At 40.3% G+C, this 22619-nt stretch overlaps 1 protein-coding gene across 4 annotated transcripts in view; it reads left to right on the top strand.

Moving 5' to 3' along the window:
- Positions 1-1125: 1125 nt before the first annotated feature.
- Positions 1126-22619, top strand: part of ebf2.L (EBF transcription factor 2 L homeolog) — a 61041-nt gene continuing 39547 nt past the window's right edge. For 3 of the 4 annotated variants that reach the window (XM_018250596.2, XM_018250595.2, XM_041584859.1), the window contains exons 1-6: positions 1126-1387; positions 9956-10112; positions 10231-10294; positions 10552-10607; positions 11427-11500; positions 17247-17315. In XM_018250596.2, the coding sequence (XP_018106085.1) occupies positions 1263-1387; positions 9956-10112; positions 10231-10294; positions 10552-10607; positions 11427-11500; positions 17247-17315 (545 nt within the window). In that variant the 5' untranslated portion in view covers positions 1126-1262. 4 annotated transcript variants of the gene reach the window in all.

The raw sequence follows: 22619 nt of genomic DNA, 5'->3' as shown, positions 1-22619 counted from the left end.
ACAATCGTTCGAACGAATGGAAATCGTTCGATTTTTAGCGCTCGAAGGAATTCGAATGGTCGAATGGTCGAACGATCGAACGCGAACTCAAACTGCGAACGTTCCCAAACGTTCGCGAACATTCGGCGGACACGAACGGTCGAAGTTCGCGCGAACTAGTTCGCGGGCGAACAGTTCGCTACATCCCTACCTGTGATACTCTGGTGAGCATTATGGAAAACCTTGTACAAAGTAATGAGAACAGACACTGGAGCAATTTAACAATCTATACATTAATATAAAGGAAGTGTCCCCTGGGCAGAAGAGATTGCAATTGCACGCATTATTATTATTATTATTATTATTATTATTATTAAAGCTGAATGGTGAGCATGAAATTAACTTTCTGGTTTGCCAAATAGATGCGTTTGGGGGGGGCACAAAGAATTCCTAATTTCCAGCAGTGGGAATATGGATCATTCAAGGGGTTGTTCACCCTCAAGATTACTTTTAGTATGATGTAGAGAGTGATATTCTGAGATAATTTGCAATTTGTTTTCATTTATTATGTGTGGTTTTTGAGTTATTTAGCTTTTTATTCAGCAGCTCTTCAATTTGCAATTTTTCTTTTTTCAATGTGGCCCAGCGAGCCAAAAGTTTGGACACCTCAAATACACCCCAATACATTTGTAGCCTTACAGAGCATTTGTTTTTTAGAAGGGGACAGCGTCGCCCATTTGAAAGCTGCAAAGAATCAGAAGAAAAAGGCAAATACAGTAACTATAAAACTATAAAAAAAATAATGAAAACCAATTGAGAAGTTGCTTAGAATGGGTAGTTCTATAACATAATAAAAGTTACCTTAAAGGTGAACTACCCCTTTACTATAAGTCCAGAGCAGTGATCTTTCCCTATAAGAAAAAGACTGGGTCCCCGACCCTGAATATGATCCTGATTGGAACAGTTACAAACAAACACAGGCTGCTTAGTGTTTTCACTACAAGGTGATGCTGATGCTGCCTGGGGCATTGAGAGTTAAATCATCAGCCTGTGGGTAGTGACTTGGGCACTCAGCCGACCAATCAGAAGCCCGATGCAGAGCAGACCCCTCCTCCCCGGGGGGCTCATTCATGTTCCTTTGCAGATGCTGCTCCAGTGCACACAGAGGGTTACATGTTGTAGGGTCAGCCTGTTGTTGAGGAGCAGGTGGCACAGGAGGGGCACAGCCAGAACTGTATTTGGAGGCTATTGGAACCTCCCCAGAATTTGTGAGCCAGCACTCAATGTTTGGGGTCCAGGAGACTTTTGGAACTGCCTTGAGAGACAAAGCGCTGGGAGTTGGAATGGATCCAGTCCGGTCCTGGGTCAGGAATGTTGGAGTAGTGGATGCCAAGGTGGCAGCTCAGAGGTAAGAAGCTTGTCCAGCTTAGGGGCACTGATGGGGCATATTGTGGCTGCTGCTGCGGCTGCTAAAAAACTTTCTAAGGTGTCTGTGCTAGCGCAGAAACCCTGTAGCGTATGAGAAGAATTGACTGCCTGCTTATGTGCGCTTATTTACTGCTAGGCGCAAATTACATCTCACTCTATCCCCGTGTAGCGCCCGCAACTTCTCTGGCTGCAGGGGTCTCTCTCTACTGCTGCTGCTGCTGCCCGGCCGGCGGATGTGCTGGGACCCGACTGACAGTTTAAGCTCCAGCTAATAAACGTCACAATGACCCGTACCAACGTGAAAGTGCCAATTGCTGTGCGTACAGCGCTGAACCCAAGAGCTTGCACTTAGTCTTTTGCACTTGTGCTTGTGTATCAGGGACTTGTCTTTGTGTGTGTGTGTGTGTGTGTGTGTGTGTGTGTGTCCATGTGCAGTAGCTGTACATTAATGCGCAGGTATATATGTGTATGTCTTCTTTGTGCATATGTGCTTATTATAAACATAAATTCATCTCAGTGTGTCGGGATAAGTTTGTATTAAATCGCCGCTACTTGGAGATTGTGTTGCATGAGATGATTGGGGTGACACACAAGGCTAAGCGAGTACGTCCATAGGGGGAACCGGCGATGACCTGGGGTTCCCATTCCCGGCAGCAGTAGGAGAAGCAACAGAAGCAATGAGAGGAATGCACTGATGTACTGGCGCTATTAGCGCCCATATAGTCCGTCTCCTTATTCTGCTGCTGCTCTACATACAGACACAAATAAGTACTTCCCTCATCTATATTATTCCTTTATATGTGTCACTAGATATATATATATATATTATTCCTGAATATGCGTCACTAGAAAGATATATATATATATGTGTCACTAGAAATATATGCCATCAAAATTGCTATAAAATTGTAGTTTTTCATTGTAACCTGAAGATACAGGACTGGCTGGGCCGCCCAAACTCTTACATTTAATATTTAATAATATGTATATATAATGGCCACTCTTCATATAAATGAGTGTATATATATATATGTGTGTGTGTGTGTGTAGTATATATATATATTTTCAGACACACACACACTATTAATATAATAAATACACTCTATAAATCCCTGGGAATAGAAATTACCTTGATATTTTTATATATATTAAATATCTGTGTTATAGCTATAAGATTGTATAAATGTATAAAACACCTCTGCATGTGTCTTTGTAATTATATCTACATACACAGTAATACAATGCAAAAATGATTACACTCAAGTACTTTTAATTCATCTCAGTCATGTTCCACATATATATATATATATATTTTTTTTTTTTAACATAAAGGCTACAATTTTGGGTTCGTACAACCCTATTTTACCTGATGTCCCTCAGCGTAAAATCTCAGTATTAAAACTTAATGATTCCCCGTGTGAATTTGGGGTATTTCCATATTTCCAAGATACACAGAATAAAGTCCCTTTTTGCTCATTGGATCTCGCGTTGGATCGGGTTCAGCTTGAGGGGGAAGAAAGTTCCAATTTGGTGGGATTTAGTGAGATTTATTTACAGTTATTAATGAGCTGATACTTTTCTATTAGGAAAGTCTCTCCCCATGTTTGAATAAAGGATCACTGGGGATGTTGGGTTCTCTGTTGTGTTTGGAGGTATAAAAGTTAATGATTCTGCTTCTTGCTCAGCAGAAAATACCTATAAAAAGTCAAATGGTTTGGTGTAGATATTAATATATCTATCTATCTATCTATCTATCTATCTATCTATCTATCTATCTATCTATCTATCATCTATCTCTATCTATCTATCTATCTATCTATCTATCTATCTATCTATCTATCTATCTATCTATCTCAATCAATCTTTCTTTCTTTTCCTTTTCTTTTTTTTCTTTCTTTCCCTCTTTCTTTCTTTCTTTCTCTTTCTTTCTTTCTTTCTTTCTTTCTTTCTTTCTTTCTTTCTCTCCATTATTTCCATCATCTACGAATCTCGATCTTTTGATTACAGTACAGTACTTGAAACAGTTTGATATATATATATATATATAATTGTATCTAAATATCCAACTATTTATCTCTCTACCCCTATTTATTATCTATCTATCTTTTATCTTTCTACCACCATTATCTCTCTCTCTCTCTCTCTCTCTCTCTCTCTCTCTCTCTCTCTCTCATCTGTCTCTATCTATCTATCTATCTATCTATCTATCTATCTATCTATCTATCTATCTATCTATCTATCTCTATTGATCTCTCTCTCTCTCTCTCTCTCTCTCTCTCTCTCTCTCTCTCTCTCTCTCTCTCATCTATACCATGTTAGAATAAATACATATCTGCACACGTCCTGTATACCGCAAATACACGAATATTGGCCGAATAAAGGGACCTGTTACACCGGTGCTTCTTTGTCGCTGCTATTTTAGGAGAAATAAGCGACTCGCCAATGAGACTTCACACTTCTGACCGAGGGGTCCCAATCCGCCGCACCTACAAATAGATATGAAGTCGAATGCGCTGGGTATATCATTTATTAGTTGCACAGAGTTATAAAACGATGGAAAGAGCGAAAAGGAGCAAAAAGAATTTCCGAGAATGAACGGGCAGACTGTTTAGCCAACGTTTCGGCCGATCGCACCATTTCCCCCCCCCCCCCCCCCTCTGTATGCGATGAACCGATCAGACGCACGTTGCTGCCTATAAATATCTGTCTGTGCGCGGTTGGCACTTTTATCTGTTATTATTATTGTCATTATTAGACATACATTATTAGACAGTAGGCCGCCCAGAGCATGGCTTGTGGTACGTCTTTAATGCCCTGCAGGGTCACAGGGTATAGGGACATGACATCTGTGGCTGAAAAACTTTAGATGCATTTGCAATTGTATCTCCGCTTAAAAAAACTCGGATCCGATAAGACACATTAATGAGGGAGATTCGGGAGCGCAGCACAAAGAAACGCACATTGAGCGCAAGGACTCATATCGCTCCAACCAGGTCCGGATTGAGAATCAAAACAGGGCCTGGCATTTCAGGTGCACAGAGGCCCAATCAGCCCATATAGAGGTCCAAACAGCCCCCACCAGCCCACTAAATATTGACTTTCTATGGGACCTTATAGCAGCCCCTCTGGCATTTGCCAGAACCCACGGATTGCCTGTCCGGGCCTGGCTCAATTCAGATCCCAGGACAGTGATTGGCTGTGTTTGTGGGGGGCACATATAAACAGGCAGTTTAGGAAGATATCTGATTTGGTTGGTGGGCCAGTGTCATACAGACTGATGCAGATACTATAAATACTAGGCATAGGCTTTTTGGTAGAGAGGTGTATATATTTATGTATCTACCCAATATTTGCTACACTGGGTGACTTGGCAAAGAGTTTATAGGTCATATCAGAGGGGAGAAAAGGGGGCCTTCCTACATGCCTCTAAAATTTATATAAGGGTGCCCATCTGTCACTTGCTACAGTCCCTGCATTGTTAATATAAGGGTATTTATTGTGCCTTGGTACAGTGGCTGTACAGTTTACTAGACAGTAAATACTAGTCATTTGATGGAATGGCTGTATAGTTTACTAGATGGTAAATACTAGTAATTTGGTGGAATGGCTGTACAGTTTATAGGATGGATGTGTGTGCTTTGGTATAGTCAAATAATGCAATATAAGGATAAGCCTTTGTTAAGTGTCTGGCAAGTTTAGATAAAACAACTGTAAGTAGAGTGATAAATTACCGATTATACAACTATGAGTATAGCTGGGAGTGATGTGGCTGTGCAGTATATATAACTATACAGTGTACAATAAGTTTGGGTGAGTAACTCAGTGCATGTGGCTGCAAAACTGATTTAACTATACAGTGTGTTATATGTATAAACCAGACTAGCCGTACAGTGGCTGTATAATTCATATAACTGAGTGTAGTTGAGAATAACTTGCTGTATAGTTTATGCAAGTAAAGCTGCAAGTTACAGTGGCTGTATAGTACACATGGGGGTAGATATCATTAGGCTTGTGAGGACGGCATCACCTTGTATAATAACTTGCTTGGTATCTATAGGGAGAATTTGAGACTTTAGTGGGCAGAAACTTGGTTAAACATTGCATCACTGTTAGAGTACTTATCAGTGTTGTGCAAAGTGTAGGTATTTAGTACAGTGGCTCAGGAGTATCATTATACGATTCCAGGAGTCACTGCAGAGTGATTGTGAGTATAGGGGTACAGAAGGTATCTGAGCTTCTCATTCCTGAAGCCATGAATATAAAAAGTCTGAACATAGCTTATAGGTATGTATGCGAGGGGCAGTATAACTTAAATATTACTAGTTTGTAAACATCCTTGCTCAGTACTGATTGACCCATATCCAGGCAGTGTACAATTACACACGAGAACTGATAGCGTAAAGTACAGGAGTATTACAGGACCTGTATCCTTGTAGCGTAGAAGCAGTTTATATTACAGGCATGGGATCTGTTATTTTGGAAACTCTGAATTATCGAAAATCTTTTTCTCTGTAATAATTAAACAGTACCTTGTGCTTTCTCACAACTAACATATAATTAATCCGTATTGGAAGCAAAACCAGCCTATTGGGTTTATTTAATGTTTACATGATTTTCTAGTAGACATAAAGGGTGAAGATCCAAATTACGGAAAGATCTGTTATCCAGAAAACCCCATGTTCCCGGGTATTCTGGATAATAGGTTCCTTTCCTGTACTAGCTAATACATACTGCAGAGTACTGCTAGTGTAATGTACAGGAGTATTATAAAGATATAGACATATCTTTGAAGTGTGCAGGTAGTTTTCTAGTTAATGGGTATCTTTGCTGGATACTGTGGGTTAGTACAGAGTATTATGATGCCTGTATCCTGGTGGCAGTATATATATATATATATATATATATATATATATATATATATATATATATATATATATATATATATATATATATACACACACAAATACAAGAGGTCCTCTTGTATTTGTCTATATGTATATATTTGTCTATATGTATTTCAGCCTCATTGCAACCCCGCTTAATGGTTTTAAAGTTTTGTGGTGAGCACAACTTTCCCTTGTTTTATATATATATTTACATATATATATATATATATATATATATATATATATATATATATATATATATATATATATATATACACACACATATACATCTCCATCTATCTGCACACGCCAATCAATATAGTAAGTGCCGGGTGCTCCACAATTAATTTACAGTTCACAGGATGAAAGCACTCACGGCTAAATTTTCATAAAAAATAATAGGATCTTTATTCCATCATGTATACACTGGTATAGGACCCATCTCCCATAGACTCTATTTTAAGTAAATAATTCAGATTGAAATTGATTTCCTTTTACTCTGTAATAAAGAAACAGTACCTTGTACTTGATCCAAACTAAGTTATAATTAATCTTTTTTAGAGGCCAAACAATCCTATTGGGTTTATTTCATGTTTAAATTAGTTTGAAGCAGACTTAATGTATGGAGATCCAAATTATGGAAAGATCCCTCATCCGTAAAACCCCAGGTCCTGCATTCTGGATAATAGATCCCGTACCTGTATTATATTTATTCCCAGGTCTGATTGCAGGATAGCGTCAGTGCTGTGTGTATAGTGTTACGGTGTGTATACTTGCAGTGTGTCGGCCAGAACTGTACAGTAGGTAGGTGCCCGGGCTGTACTGTATATCACCGTACTCTTACTGAATATTGGAAGGGCCCTACAATTACAGGCTTGTACAATTTTTAACTCTTTCATTAAAGAAATTAAGGAGACTTTATCAAACATTGAAGTCTGCAGGTAACAGCATTTTCCTTCACATAGTAAAGAGGGGTGTCTGGTTACATAGGGGGCAAGTAGAATGCAGGCTATGAGGGTTAAGGGCAATATTTTAATTTCTTGAATCCTGTGAATATGGGTTAATGACTGCATTTAACACCCCTTATCTGAACACAGAGCATGATTTGTATTTAATGCAGTGTATACAGCAGTGTTTATAGTGTGTAGTAGCAGGGAGTCAATGTATTGGATACAATGTATTATTATGTATATTTAATATTATTTATATAATGTATATGGATGTAACTCTTGGTGCAGGATGGGATTAGTGTAGATTGTGTCCTTTGCTGTGTATATACAGTAAAAGTATTGAATATCTTTGCATAAAGCATAGATCCTCTTACACTTGGGGAATCCTTCATGTTACGCTATTTTAATTTCACTCAGTCGCAAAGCTGCAAGCAACAATTGTATATCGCACTGTTGACAGAGTATTTCAAAGGGGAAATCTGCCATACCTTTAGTAGGATCTAAGACCAAATGCAATTGTTGTTCTGTGGTTGTGGGATTATTAAACTAGTTTGTTTAGGGCCCGTAGGGTGTTGTATCTGGCTGCAGTGGTCAGTGACTGTAGCCTCCGTGTAGAGTTGGAATAACAGAATGGAAAACAGGAGACGGGGATGAAATGAAACATCAGTAATATAATAATAATAATAATCCAGCGTCATAGGCAGAAAACAGTTGGAAAAGTAGTAAAACATACACATAAAATAAAACTAAATGCAAATATGTATGGGCTACTCCTGTTTGAACTATTAAAAATGTTCATTTTAATGTGAACTTTGCCTTTAACCATTTTATGTCTAATAGTAAGGGAAGAGGAGGGAACATCTTAAATTGTACTCAGCATATGACAGCTTATTTTACTAGGCATCATAAATAGTACTGTATCATGGAAAGGATAAATAATAGAAATGAGAGAAATGAGAGAAATACAGTAGATGTATGAATATACCATATTGGGCAGGAGGGCTAAATACTGTATATACTGTACTACATTATAGTGAAAATCTTGCTGTGGGAATAAGCTGTGATACTGTACAGTGAATATAACAGAACATTGTATCTCACATAGTATAATGTTCAGGATATATGATAGTAAAATGTAACTACAGAGAGTACTGAGTACTCAGCAGTGTAATATCACTGCATAGTAAATGATTCTTGTACTGGAAGGGATCATGAAATAAAAGATATTCACTTTCAAGATATAATTCTCCAATTTCACTGTGTCAATGTGTGAATCAAAGCAGCTTCCTAAAAGGTTTAGGTATCAGGGGCCCCTAAAAAGAGATTTTGCTGTACGGCCTAATATGGCCAATGGGGGTTTATAGTAAATTCTAATGCATTTCTTGCAGATGTTCGGGATATTTTATAGAACTTATATTCATGCAATATGAGGGAAGGAAAACAGTTATGAAACTATTACAGGACGTATAAGAGATATATTTGTAAACTATTTTTGTTCTATTTATCATCTATCTATCTATCTATCTATCTATCTATCTATCTATCTATCTATCTATCTATCTATCTATCTATCTAACTATCTATCTATCTATCTATCTATCTATCTATCTATCTATCTATCTATCTATCTATCTATCATCATCTATCTATCTATCCATCCATCCATCCATCCATCCATCCATCCATCCATCCATCCATCCATCCATCCATCCATCCATCTATCTATCTATCTATCTATCTATCTATCCATTTCTATCTATCTATCTATCTATCTATCTATCTATCTATCTATCTATCTATCTATCTATCTATCTATCTATCATCTATCTATCTATCTATCTATCTATCTATCATCTATCTATCTATCTATCTATCTATCTATCTATCTATCTATCCATTTCTATCTATCTATCTATCTATCTCTCTCTCTCTCTCTCTCTCTCTCTCTCTCTTCTCTCTCTCTCTCTCTCTCTCTCTATCATCATCTATCTATCTATCTATCTCTCTCTCTCTCTCTCTCTCTCTCTCTCTCTCTCTCTCTCTCTCTCTCTCTCTCTCTCTCTCTCTCTCTCTATCATCATCTATCTATCTATCTATCTATCTATCTATTTATCTATCTATCATCTATCATCTCTCTCTCTCTCTCTCTCTCTCTCTGTATCTAACTATCCAACTGTTGCAACAACAACATTGGCCAGTAGGATAGGGAACTGCACAGTGTGAATAGCAGTGCATATTATATTTGTGTTTAGAATAAAGCTGGCCATAGACGTGCAGATATAATCTTAGAAATCCTTGATTTGTACGATTTTCGGACAATGTGTGGAGTGTCCCAACATTTGTCGGACATAAACTTTTGTGCGATTTCTGTCAGGGCAGAACATTGTCTGATCTGTTCTTTTACTACTTTATTCTGAATTGTCATAATTGGGAGATAGGCAGATTGGGAGATGGGAACGTCCGATTGTTCGTCTGATATTGCAGGTAATCTGCACGTTTATGGCCTCCTTAAGTACAGCACATGTGCAATGCATATAACAGAGCGCTGTACAACTCATAGGGGGGACTTTATAGCTGGAGAGAAATAGAGAGGGCAAAAAAAGAAACAGCACTGAGCTGTATATAACAGTACATAGTATAATGTCCTGCAGTGGGGAGGCAACTGAGTAGCGCATATTCTCAAACAGCACATTCTCTCTCTCTCTCTTGCAGTGGGGTGGCAGTATCCCGGGCTCACTTTGAGAAGCAGCCTCCATCCAACCTGCGGAAATCCAACTTCTTCCATTTCGTGCTGGCCCTGTATGACCGCCAGGGGCAACCAATAGAGATTGAGCGCACGTCCTTTGTGGACTTTGTGGAGAATGAAAAGGTGAGTGAGGATTTGTAGCCATGATAATCAACTTTACAGGGAGCGACTGGGAAATATCTCTATTAGTTGACACAGCACTTATAACCCTGAAAAACCTCTCTCTGTTTCTATCCTGTAGGAGTTCAGCACAGAGAAGACCAATAATGGGACACACTACAAACTGCAGCTCCTGTACAGCAATGGTGAGTCCCTGTCCAGCAACATGTCCTCTGCTTTGTCCCCTCACTTAATGCACTGCTAGGCCAAGGCAAGATCCGAGACAGGATCACCTCAGACCAGGGTTTATTTATACAATCCATTTCATGTAGTCTGTTACACCCGAGGGATATGATAGTGAATGGCATATTTTATATAATAGACCTTGGTGGGATAGCGGGAGAATGGTCCCCTTTACCCAACCACAGTCCCCTCAATTGACTGCAGATTGGTATTTCCCCAGGTGTTCGGACTGAACAAGATCTCTACGTGAGGCTCATCGACTCTGTGACAAAGCAGGTAAGACATTCCCATAACAAAGCACTTGTTATTGACATCTCACTGCCCTGTGGGTCTGTATTCAGGGCAGCTTAAAGGAGAAGGAAAGCTACCGAAGCAGTTTATTGCTAATAGATTAGCCACAATAGTGCAAACTATAACACTATATTTATTCTGCAGAATGCTTTACCATACCCGAGTAAACAGCTCTAGAAGCTCTCTTAGTGTAGGATAGCAGCTGCCATATTAGCTTGGTGTGACATCTCCCTGCCCACACATAGCTGTGGGCTCAGATTACATCAGGGAGGGGAGGAGGGAAGGGGACAAGTGAGGGAGAGAGAGAGAGAGAGGAACAAACTGAGCATGCTCAAGCCCTAGCCCTGGAGGCTGAAAACAGGAAGTCTGATACAGAAGCCCAGGCGTACACAATAGAAGGAAAGAAATGTGGTGTTTCTTTTGACAGAGGACTCAGAACAGCATTACTTTGAGGATTTACTGATGTATTTATATAGACCTCTCTGATAAAGCTTACTTAATTTTAGCCTTTCCTTCTCTTTTTTATAGGCCCCCTGTGGTGGGGGCCTATAAAGCTGCAAAAGGTCACAATTTGTGGGCATTGAAGTATACAGGGAATGGAGTTTTCTATAGAATTCTATTATAATTTATTGGGGCCCCATTCTATTAATTAGATATGGCCACCACCCAGGGTCCACATGAGGGCAGTGAATTAATAAATAGAGCAACTTAGGTTGTGAAAGCCCTGCTGCGTTGTTGGCTATGGATGTTAAATTTTGGCCCTAGGACATAGGCTTATACTCATTGTTCTCTTTGCTTCTCTAGCCAATAAGTTATGAAGGTCAGAACAAGAACCCGGAGATGTGCAGGGTGCTGCTTACACACGAGGTCATGTGCAGGTAAGGGTCTACCTCATCCCCTTCTCATTCATACGGTCTGTGCCCACAACCAGTCCAAGGGCTGCAATTTGGCTTTTCTTGACCTAATTGGTCCAACATATGAAACCAAAACAAACAGTCCCATTCAGATATCATTTAGGGTGGAAACCCTGGTTGGTCAAGGACTACCGTTGTCCCTAGATATTGTTCTTAGATAAGTGTAATGGTCCCTCTGTTGGCACCATGGCTGAATGTCTGGCTTAGCCTGATCTAATTTTGGCTTGTTTTGTTACAAAGTAAAAAATAAAGGTTTTTTTTAATGCAACTATAGTTTTTGATGTATATTGAGACTGAATGATATTAAAACGAGGATGCCTATGAAGCCCATGAGCAGGCTGTAGGCCCCTAAATACCCTAGGGCCTCCCATAATACATCACTGTTCTGAGATATATAATTTCAAAAGGAATATTCTAATTTATGTTACCACTGAAATTACTTACTATTTGCCTTAATAACATATATGGAAATATATTCAGTGGCAAGTGTATGCGCGAAATGCGTGATCTCTCGAGGATGCCATTTCTCAGTTAGCAGCCATTTTGCATGAAAGCAAGACAGGTTGAGAGTGGAATCGGATTCCCTGAAGGCTGATAGCGATGGAGATTGCCAGCTCCCGGTCTCTGGTCATATATATAACGTTACCTTGTGGAGAGAGAAATCCATTAGCAGTTCCGTTATGAGCGCAAGATCCAACCGCAGGGAAATTAAAATAATTTGCCAGGTTTAACTCAGTTAAATAAATGAAAGGCACAGTTTCACACTCTTCCCACTAGGGATCATCACCACGCCGTCGCTCAGTATAGAGTTTGTCAAAAAGTTAGAGATGTGGAGAATACTTTATTTATACCCAACGTTACAGAGTTACAGGCCCCCAAGCAACATACTGCAGGCTGGATGGGTAAATGTGCCTGTAAACTTAGCAGGGAAAATACCTGATTTATATTGAAGGATTAAAGGGTGCATGGTGCAGAGCCGAGGAAATTTTGACTTATTACAGTGTTTCTTAACCTTCATGGGTAAAAAAATTTGGGGACCCCTGTAGTAGAGAGGTTGCACAAGCCTTACTGTAAAGCCCCCAAACAACCATTGCCGGGGAGTTTCTCCATGTATACACTACTCTTTCTGCAGTCCCATCCATTCTTTGTGTGCCGGCCACCACTTTGGTTCACTGTGCAGGCCTCTAGTTTTAACAGCTCATTTCCCCATCCACCCTACAGGACAAATTAGAAAAACAAAGCTTTGAGGTTAGAGTTAATAGCTGCTTCCTTTCTATATTAAGCTGCCATTTTGCTCACTACTTAACTGCCTTAGCCCTGGAACAAAAGGCTAATTAGTTACTGCACCCAATTAGTGACTTGTGCCAAGCGCCCAGCCTAGATCAGGGAATTGTCACACTTTTTTTTTTCATCTCAAGTTCTTGAAACCTGAAAGTTGTCTCTGAATGTGTCGAAATGAATACAATAGGACGCACGAAGAAATGTTATAAATGTAGCTTTCAAAGAAACAAAGTGTTTCTGCTGAAGCAATAACACACATATTCTTTGTCTTTCAGCCTCTCTTTATATCAGGCTCTTAAAAATACATATGGTTGGTTTTTGGTAACCCCCAAAATGCATAGAGACCTTAATAGAGCCACCTTAACTAGGTGTCGGACACAGATCCTACTACTACTGGGGGCCCTAGAGATATAGGGGTCCCAGTAGGGCACTGACTGATAAGCAGTTTCAATATATGTTTATGAAAATGTCTTATTTGCAGAGTTTAGGAGGGCACTTAAATTGTTTTGCTTTGGTGCCCAGTAAGTTCTAGTTATGCCACTGGCTGGTGAGGGATACTGAGAGTTGTAGTTTCCCAATTAACAGATGTTGAAGCTTTCTCTCACTAACAGAGATCTTAATGGGGGTGTTCAGCTTTGAGTAAGAGAGTGATATTCTGAGACAGTTTGCAATTGGTTCTCATTTTTTTATTATTTGAGTTATTTAGCTTTTTATTCAGCAGCTCTTCAGTTTGCAATGTCAGCAATCTGGTTGCTAGGGTCTAAATTACCCAACAACCATGCATTAATTTGAATAAGAAAATGGACATGAATAGAAGAGGTCAGTGGTGTTTCTAATGCCTCTCCCACACCTCGCCCCCAAGCGCTTACCATACCTGCGCGGCAGGTGATCCGGAGGTGGCTCATTGCTAGTGTGGAGAGTACAATTGCTCTCTCTCACATTAGAAAAGCTGAATTTAAAAACAGAAGAGGCTTTTTTTTCTGCCCCAGTTACCTGCTCAACGCTGTCGCCTGATTGGTGCAGAGATAGGGTTGCCATCTTTTCTGGAAAAAAATAATGGCCTTCTATATATTTATCATTTTTCCCTATTAATAACATTGGGATCAACCATCATTTTTACCGGCCAGGCCGATAAAATACCCAGGGGTGCCCAGGGTTATAGGGGGCCCATGAGGCCCTAATGAGCAATTTCAACATATATTTGTAAAAAAGGGCAATCTCTCGATATGTTGGGGGCCCTAAAATGAATTTGCTGTGGGGCCCAGAAACATCTAGTTAGACCACTGAATAGAAAGATGAGTAATATAAAGTAGCAATAACAATAAATGTGTATCCTCACAGAGCATTTGTTTTAGATGGGGCCAGTGAAAGAGACAAAAGAGCAAGGCAAATAACTCAAAAATGATAAAATATAAATAATGAAAACCGATCGCAAAGTTGCTAGGAATTGGACTTTCTATAACTTACTAGGGATGCACTGAATCCAGAATTCGGTACGGGATTCGGCCAGGATTCGGCCTTTTTCAGCAGGATTCAGACTTTTTGTAACAAAACAAGGAAGTAAAAATTGTTTTCCCCTTGCATATGCAAATTAGGATTCAGATTCAGTTCGGTATTCAGCCGAATCTTTCGCGAAGGATTTTGGGGTTCGGTCGAATCCAAAATAGTGTGTTCGGTGCATCCCTGTAACATACTAAACGTTACCTCAAAGGTGAACTACCCCTTTAATGGAATAGGTCTCTCCTTACTAAATGGTCATCATATTTTCCCCGACATATTTATAGGTATAGTAAATAATCTTTGGGTATATATTTATTTATACTATAGTATAATATTTGGCAGGTCTTCCTTCCAGAATGTAAAAGTTTTTTCCCGAATAGATAGATTTCAAGTGTAAGCCCTTTTGTGGCAAAGATCTTTAAATTGCTCCCTGGACTTGGCCTCTCATTGTGTTACTTTAGTCCACTACTAAAGGTGGCACTTTTAAATAAACCCGTATGAATAATATATATATATATATATATAGTATATAGTGTATATATATATATATATATATGAAGTGTATGTGAGGAAGGCAGGAGCAGGTAGGCAAGGAGGGTCGATTGCATGAACATGTCCTTCTCCCAGTATGTTCAGGGACTGATGGCTGCTCCTCCTATGCAATCTGTGCCAATTACCCTGAAACAGGATCCCAGTTGTTATCCCCCAAGCAGCAGTTATCTCAGTGCTCCTGTACGTGAGGGTAATAGGACATTTTAATGTGAAGCAGACTAATGGGGGCAATGGCGGCCCTTACAGCTGGTTAATAAGAATGGGAATGTGACAGGCCGGCGTAGCTCACAGCTGGGACACTGCACAAGGCTGCTGGTCACCCTGCCCCTGCTCAGACAGATGGTGGGAATTTACACACTTTTGTTATGCAATCAGCAGGAGCAGAATGCAACACAAAGGCTGCCGGCAATCCAGCCCTCCAGCACAGTGTGTGTGTGTGTGTGTGTGTGTAATGTGCGGCTGCAGAGCAGGGTATGTCTGTGTGTGCAGAGCAATGCTTCAATCAGGGGGCATCTGGGCTCCGCTCGCATATTAATATTTTATTGGACCACTTGCCAAAGTACATGAAACTGAGAGGAAAAATGGAGTTTATACATAATGCACAGGCTTTTATGGCACTATTAAAGGCAAAGTAATCACCGCTTAGAGGTTTCGGTTCACTTTAATCTTTCTAAAACTGCTTAGATAAGTATATATAAGAACGGGTAAATCTGCACTGGAAGCAGTGCAGGTATGGGATCCGTTATCCAAAAAGTTCCGTATTACGAGAAGGCCATCTCCAACAAATAATTCAAAATTATAAGGCATACGGTATTTCCTTTTTTATCTGTAATTAGAAATCAGCACCTTGTACTTGATCCCAACTAAGATAGAATTCATCCTTATCAGAGGCAAAATAATACTATTTTATGTTTGAGTCACTTTTTAGTAGACTTAATGAATGGAAATCCAAATTACGGATCTGGAAACCCTCAGGTCCCAAGCATTCTGGAAAACAGGTCCCATACCTGTACTGTATTTATCTGATTTATTCATACGATAGGGAGTTGTATATATGATACAGTTTCTCAGCAACAGACGCACCCCAGGGCTCCATGATGAGGTGAAAATAAAGAAAAAAATATTGTCAACATTTTTATATATAATATATATATATAATATTATAAACTGTAAATAGTCCAATTCCCTATTAGATAGTGTGTGTTTGAGCATTTCATTCTTTCTATATGATAGAGATATTAGACCACAAACTCCATTGACGTGATTGATGGCACATACCCTGTAAAGCTATGCATAATATGCCGGCGCTATATAAATTAAGGATAATATAATCATTATTATACTTATTAATCTGCGTAATAAATGATAGATGTTCTTAATTAGTTGCACCATTCATGTCCAAGCTGTGGCCTTCCAAGTGGTGTTGACAGAGATGGATTAAGACCAAACAGGCCCCAAGCAGGGTAATGGCTTTGATCCCCTTTTTTTGCTGCCTACAGATTCTCTCTTCCAGAATCACATATGTCTCTTCCCAGGGGCAAATACATCTCTCTGCGAGGCACGTACTTCTCTCTTAGTGGTACGCACCCCTGATAGAGGCACATGCATCTCTCCTAAAGCCATGTACATCTCTACTAGAGCTACTCCATCTCTCCCAGAGGCACATACTTCTCTCTTAGGGGCACTTATGTCTTTCCCAGAGGCACATACATCTCCACTAAAGGCATGTATGTTTTTACTAGAGCTACTCCATTTCTCCTAGAGGCACATACGTCTCTCTTATGGGCACCGATGTCTTTCCCAGAGGCACATACATCTCTACTAAAGGCATGTACATCTCTACTAGAGCTACTCCATTTCTCCTAGAGGCACATACATCTCTCTTATGGACACATGTCTTTCCCAGAGGCACATACATCTCTACTAAAGGCATGTGCATCTCTACTAGAGCTGCTCCATTTCTCCTAGAGGCACATACTTCTCTCTTAGAGACACATACATCTCCACTAAAGGCTTGTTTATCTCTACCAGAGCTAATCCATCTCTCCTAGGGGCACGAACACTGTCCCAGAGGCACATACTTCTCTCTTAGGGGCACATATTTTTTTTCCAGAGACATGTATTTTTCTCCCAGAGGCACTGCATCAAATTCTACACTTGCTCCAGAATGTCCTAGCACTAGTGGGACTCCAAGCATTGATGAATTTGAAGATGGTGTAAACCATCTCTGTTTGTTCAACTACAACTCAAGCTGTTGGAGGGATGTTGCACATAACACTTGCCCTTTGCACACTGATACTAACCGATTTCTCAGCTACACTCAGCATTATGTTGACCCAAACCTTTCTCACTCTCTCCCTCCTCATCTGTTCTCCAGTCGCTGTTGTGAAAAGAAGAGCTGCGGAAATCGGAACGAGACCCCGTCAGATCCAGTCATCATTGACAGGTAGGAAGCAGATGTCTACTGCTTATGTCTATGTTTTGGGTCATTACTTGGCCACTTGGTTGATTTAAAAATGTTAACTATGAAGTTCTGCCGCTCTTGTATAGGTATACCTCCCAACATTTGAATTTGGCCCTTTAGTAGAAATAAATCTAGAGCAACTGGACTTGCTGTGTAAACATTGAATACTTTTCACTACTCGTCCAAGCAGCTTCTTCAGTTCAACTGACTGGTACGGGAAATCTTTGGCATATAAACTCTTCTAATAATCCAATAATTATTGGAATAATCTTCCAATAATCATTGGAAGAGTTTATATGCCAAGGAATTTGGTTACCAGTCATTTGAACTGAAGAAGCTGTTGGATGAGTAGTGAAACGTCTTCAATGATGTCTCAGCAAGTCCGGTTGCTCTAGATTTACTTCTGCTAAATATACCATGACCTGGATGAATGAAAACCTTCACAGACTATTGGTGCAGTTGAGTCAGTTGATCTTCATGGTCAACACAAGCCCAAGATACAGAGCTGAGGGGTAGGATGGGTTCAAGCCTTTTATTCTATTTGAAATGTTGAATAGCCAATAAAAATGAACAAAAACAATATTATTTAAAATGATATAAAAACCATTGTCAGAGAACGTTTTCCGGAAAGCCCTGTCACAGGGTATTAAAAGGCCCCTACCACCCAGATGTTCTCATATTAAATATTCCGCTCTTGCCTTGGGAGGCCTTTCCTTGTCTGAAGCTTCCGTTAGATTCCTGGGACATCTGCTTTTCTCATTGACAACCCACGGCCTCAAAAATACATCCAGGCACACAGCCCTGCTCCTCACCAGTTCCGCACACAGGAGTCGTCAAACAATCTAAGCAATTTGTTTCCATGTATTTCTAATTACACATGAATTAACTGTGTCGATAAGCAATACAAGTTGTAATAGAGCTGTAGTAACATCTAAGGTCAATCTGGCAATATACAAGATATTTTCAATAATTACTTTTTCAGTGAAGCTTTGTTTATCATTTTCCCAACAATCCCAGCTTTGCGTGATTGCATATTTACTATATATTTAACACTGTTTGCTACACAGTAGGGTAAATAGTTCTTGTGATGCATCCAAGCTACTGATGCCAATACAAAAGTAATTTTATATCTCAGACGCTCATTTTGTTTAAGCATTTAATAGGAAATACTGGTTTATTTGCAAGTAGAGGGAGTAAAGCTCAAGGGAATGGCTTATTGTATATGCAGAACATAGGCTGATTAAGAGTATCGCTTGCGTTAGTCTATTCTCTAGAAACAGGCTTAAAAGGTGGTCACTTTTGCAACTGTAGGGTATTCATTCATTTTACCATTATGGATGTCCTGTTGTTGTTTTTCTTACATTGCAAAGATGTATTGTAGAAAAACACTTAAATTTTATCTGCAACTTCTTGCAACATCTTTGCTGATGCTAAAATGCAGTCGTAGCTATGAACTAGCTGGAGTCAAGGGCATGAGTGTACTTTTGTACTCTTGGACTTCTTTGACCCAGAGCCCAGTGGAGATCCTAGAAGTTGTAGTTCGTTGGGAGATTGACATTCATAAGCAAACTGGTGATATACCTCCTTTCTGATTCATGCATAGACTTCTCAGTGTTTTCCTAGTTCTTCCATAGCACTGAGCATCATCTCATTCCAAGCAGAGTGTGATATATCACGTTACCCTTCTCTGCTCAAGTGATATGTGGCCACTTAATTGTTTAAATATGCCGATGGAATGCAGGGACAACGTTCAAGCAATCTGGTCACAGTCAGGATCACAGTATGTGATTTATGTGGCTTTTCACCACCCCCCTGGATGTCACAGGCCACAAATATTGAACCTAACCAGTCATTCGTGGAATGTGGACTGTTCGGTGGTGCACGCAGAAAGTATATTATAAAGACATCTGATCTTTCTGTATATTTACCTACGCTGATATGCGCTGCAAAAACCATTTGGAGACCTCCAGCTGGCCTACAACATGGACCAGAATTAGAGAGGTGGAAGAGGGGGAGAACTTCAATTGGCTGTTCAATTGCAGATCAATAGGGATGTAGCGAACTGCCGATTTGGTGTTCGCGAACGCCGTTCGCGAACACCGGCAAAAAATTCGAACGTTCGCGAACAGTTCGCGAACTTCGAACACCCGCTAAAATCGTTCGATTCGAACGATCGAAGGATTTTAATCGTTCGATCGAACGATTTTCATTCGAATCGAACGATCGAAGCATTCGATCGAATGCTTTTCATTCGATCGAATGCTTACAATCGTTCGAACGAATGGAAATCGTTCGATTTTTAGCGGTTGAAGGAATTCGAATGGTCGAATGGTCGAACGATTTGTATTCGAATCGAACGCGAACTCAAAATGCGAACGTCGCGCGACGAACGGTCGAAGTTCGCGCGAACAAGTTCGCCGGCGAACAGTTCGCTACATCCCTACAGATCAACAGCAGCTTAATATAAGAGCCCTTGCTGCCATATCCAAAACCAAACTAAAACCATCTGGGAACTCAAAATCAGTTGGAGGGCAGCAGACTGGAAGTCCCATGACAAAGACCTGTAGCTGGTTAGGTACCCATGTCAAAACCTCACTGCAGAGTTGTGTGTGGGATTTGCTCCACCTACAGGTCAAATCGATTTGGCAGAACATTCTGATCTCAAGTCCAGCCTGGGTCTCCTAGTTCTAGGGCCCAACATACAACTTTGACACACTGGATCCTCTTTTTCGGCAATTATATATACATAGTGCCAAATTGGTTTTGAATAGCCTATGGTGGATCTAAGAATGGGCAGATAGGAATTCTATGCTGAGGTCACTACTGCCTGGGGCCACAAGCATATCCTCTATTACTGTTAAAGGTTAGTCTGAGTCTCTGACCCTGAATTCAGCTCCAGTCCCACCATTCTTCCATCTCTTCCTCCCTTTATCAAGCCTTCAGTGATGTTTATCCCATGTTTGCCATAGGAATATCTGCTGCGGATACAAGTGTTTCAGGCCTATGGCAGGTTGCAGGCTATAGGCAAATACATTGCTTAAAGTTGCATTACAGGCCGGCCAGGTTTTTTTCCTATGTATATTTCAGCAGAAGAAAACCAAACTTAAGCAAGACAGTGTTCTGGCTTCCCAAACACGGACTGATTTATAACCCATCACTAACGGGGCACACGTGCAGCTTTGCTGAGACATTGGATTTATCTAGAGGTGAAAACACTCCAAATATAGCTTATAAAGCCTCTCCAAAATTATTAAAGGCTTCACCAAAAATCTGTGCTTAGTAGAAAAGCTTTTATGGAGCACCCAAGGGTTTGGAGTGATGCCCGGAGTATGTTTTCTCACTTTATGATTAATGAAGGCCAAAGTGACACACGGGGGATGGTTGTTCATGTTGGTGCTGGGTTTCTGAGTAACATAGGGATATTGATTGTAAACTAATAAGACTAGCTCAGATTATCATGGTAGGCTAAAGGTGGCCATATAGTGGCCAGTTATGCTATCTGACTGATCAGCCTTAAGGCACCACCCAACTAATTAAATTCTGCTGTATTATTGTTAATACATATTTATAAAGCAACAACATATTTCTCAGTGCTGGAGCACCCCCAGCCAACCCTCATGAATACAGGGCTGCCAAACGCATAAAGAAAGTGCAGATCTTTGCCTTCCATGAAGGACCTCCACATGGCAGGAACATGGGGCAAATACATGGCAGCTTGCACCCATTTTTGAAATATACACCGTAAATGAGGCCTTCTATGTTTCTATGTTAAACTGAGTGCTCTCAGTAGTGGGATAGGCTCAGGCAGGGCCAGGTTTCTGTCCAATAAGGCAAAGACACTCCCAACTTTAAAAAACTCAGTAGGCAGTGGCAAATTGCACTAAACACCTCTTAAAGCACTTGTGCATCGTGGTGGGTAACCAGTAGATGGAGGTGGGTAGGTTGGAGTTGACTGTAAAGTGTTGTTAAAAATATAAAAGATTGAGTTCCCAGGTTATCCAGCCGGTTAGTGACATGACTTACAGTTCAGTGCCATCCTGCCCCACTACTGTTTTTTTAGAAACTTCCAACAGACCTCTGGGTTGGGCAGGTTTGAGTAGGTATAAACTTGAAGCAAAATGTGGCTGTACAGCAGGGGTCCCCAACCTTTTTTTACCCATGAGCCACATTCAAATGTAAAAAGAGTTGGGGAACAACACAAACATGAAAAGTTCATGAGGGTGCCAAATAAGGGCTTTGATTAGTTATTTGGTAGCCCCTATGTGAACTGGCAGCCTACAGTAGTCTCTGTTTGGCAGTACACCTGGTTTTATACAACCAAAACTTGCATCCAAGCCTAACATTCAAAAATAAGCTCCTGCTTTGAGGTCACTGGGAGTAACATCCAAGTGGTTGGTGAGTAACATGTTGTTCATGAGCCACTAATTGGGGATCATTGCTGTACAGTGTTAGGTGGTCTCCTGAGTCTCCATTGTCAGATCAGGGGGTCTCATATAATACTGGGGATACGCTGAGTCCAGATTATTAGGGCCAAGGCAAGATTGAGTCCAAATCAAGACTGGTTGATTTGAAGTGTTGGGTGGTTTCCTAAATCTACATTATTGGGGGTTATATAATGCTGGGAGTATCCTGAGCCTGGATTGTAAGGACAAGGTCCTACAATGCTGGGTTTTATAAAACATTTGGGTTCCTTCCTGACTGCAGATGATCAGGCTGGGGTTATTCTGGTGCCTAAGTGAGTGCCGCAGATGTGTACAAATCTGTATGCTATAATGTATGTTCTTAGTATCTGACTTCATTACAACATCAGCTGTGCACCCGTCGCTGGAAATATCAATCATATCCGCTGTGATGCTACAGCTGTTAATTACCCACTTGAAATGTATTGTGCTACATTAGGAATGTGAATTATTTCTGAGTTAACCTTTACATGGCCAATAACGCATTTAGTATCATTATCAGCGCTTAACATATGCTGTAAATCTCCTCCTTCCTTTCCATTGACTTCCTCCGTTGGAGAGAGGCTTGCGAGGGACCAATTACTAGGGATGCATCGAATCCAGGATTCGGTTCGGGATTCTTCCAGGATTTGGCCTTTTTCAGCAGGATTCGGATTCGGCCGAATCCTGCTGCCCAGCCGAACCAAATCTGAATCCTAATTTGCATATGTAAATTAGGGGCAGGGAAAGGAAATCGCGTGACTTTTTGTCACAAAACAAGTGATAAAAAATGTTTTCCCCTTCCCACCCCTAATAAGCATCTGCAAATTAGGATTCTGATTCGGTT

Source organism: Xenopus laevis, chromosome 3L, assembly GCF_017654675.1.
Source record: "Xenopus laevis strain J_2021 chromosome 3L, Xenopus_laevis_v10.1, whole genome shotgun sequence".
Taxonomy (NCBI): domain Eukaryota; kingdom Metazoa; phylum Chordata; class Amphibia; order Anura; family Pipidae; genus Xenopus; species Xenopus laevis.
Note: the sequence above shows the minus strand (reverse complement) of the source record. Positions and strands in the feature narration are given on the sequence as shown.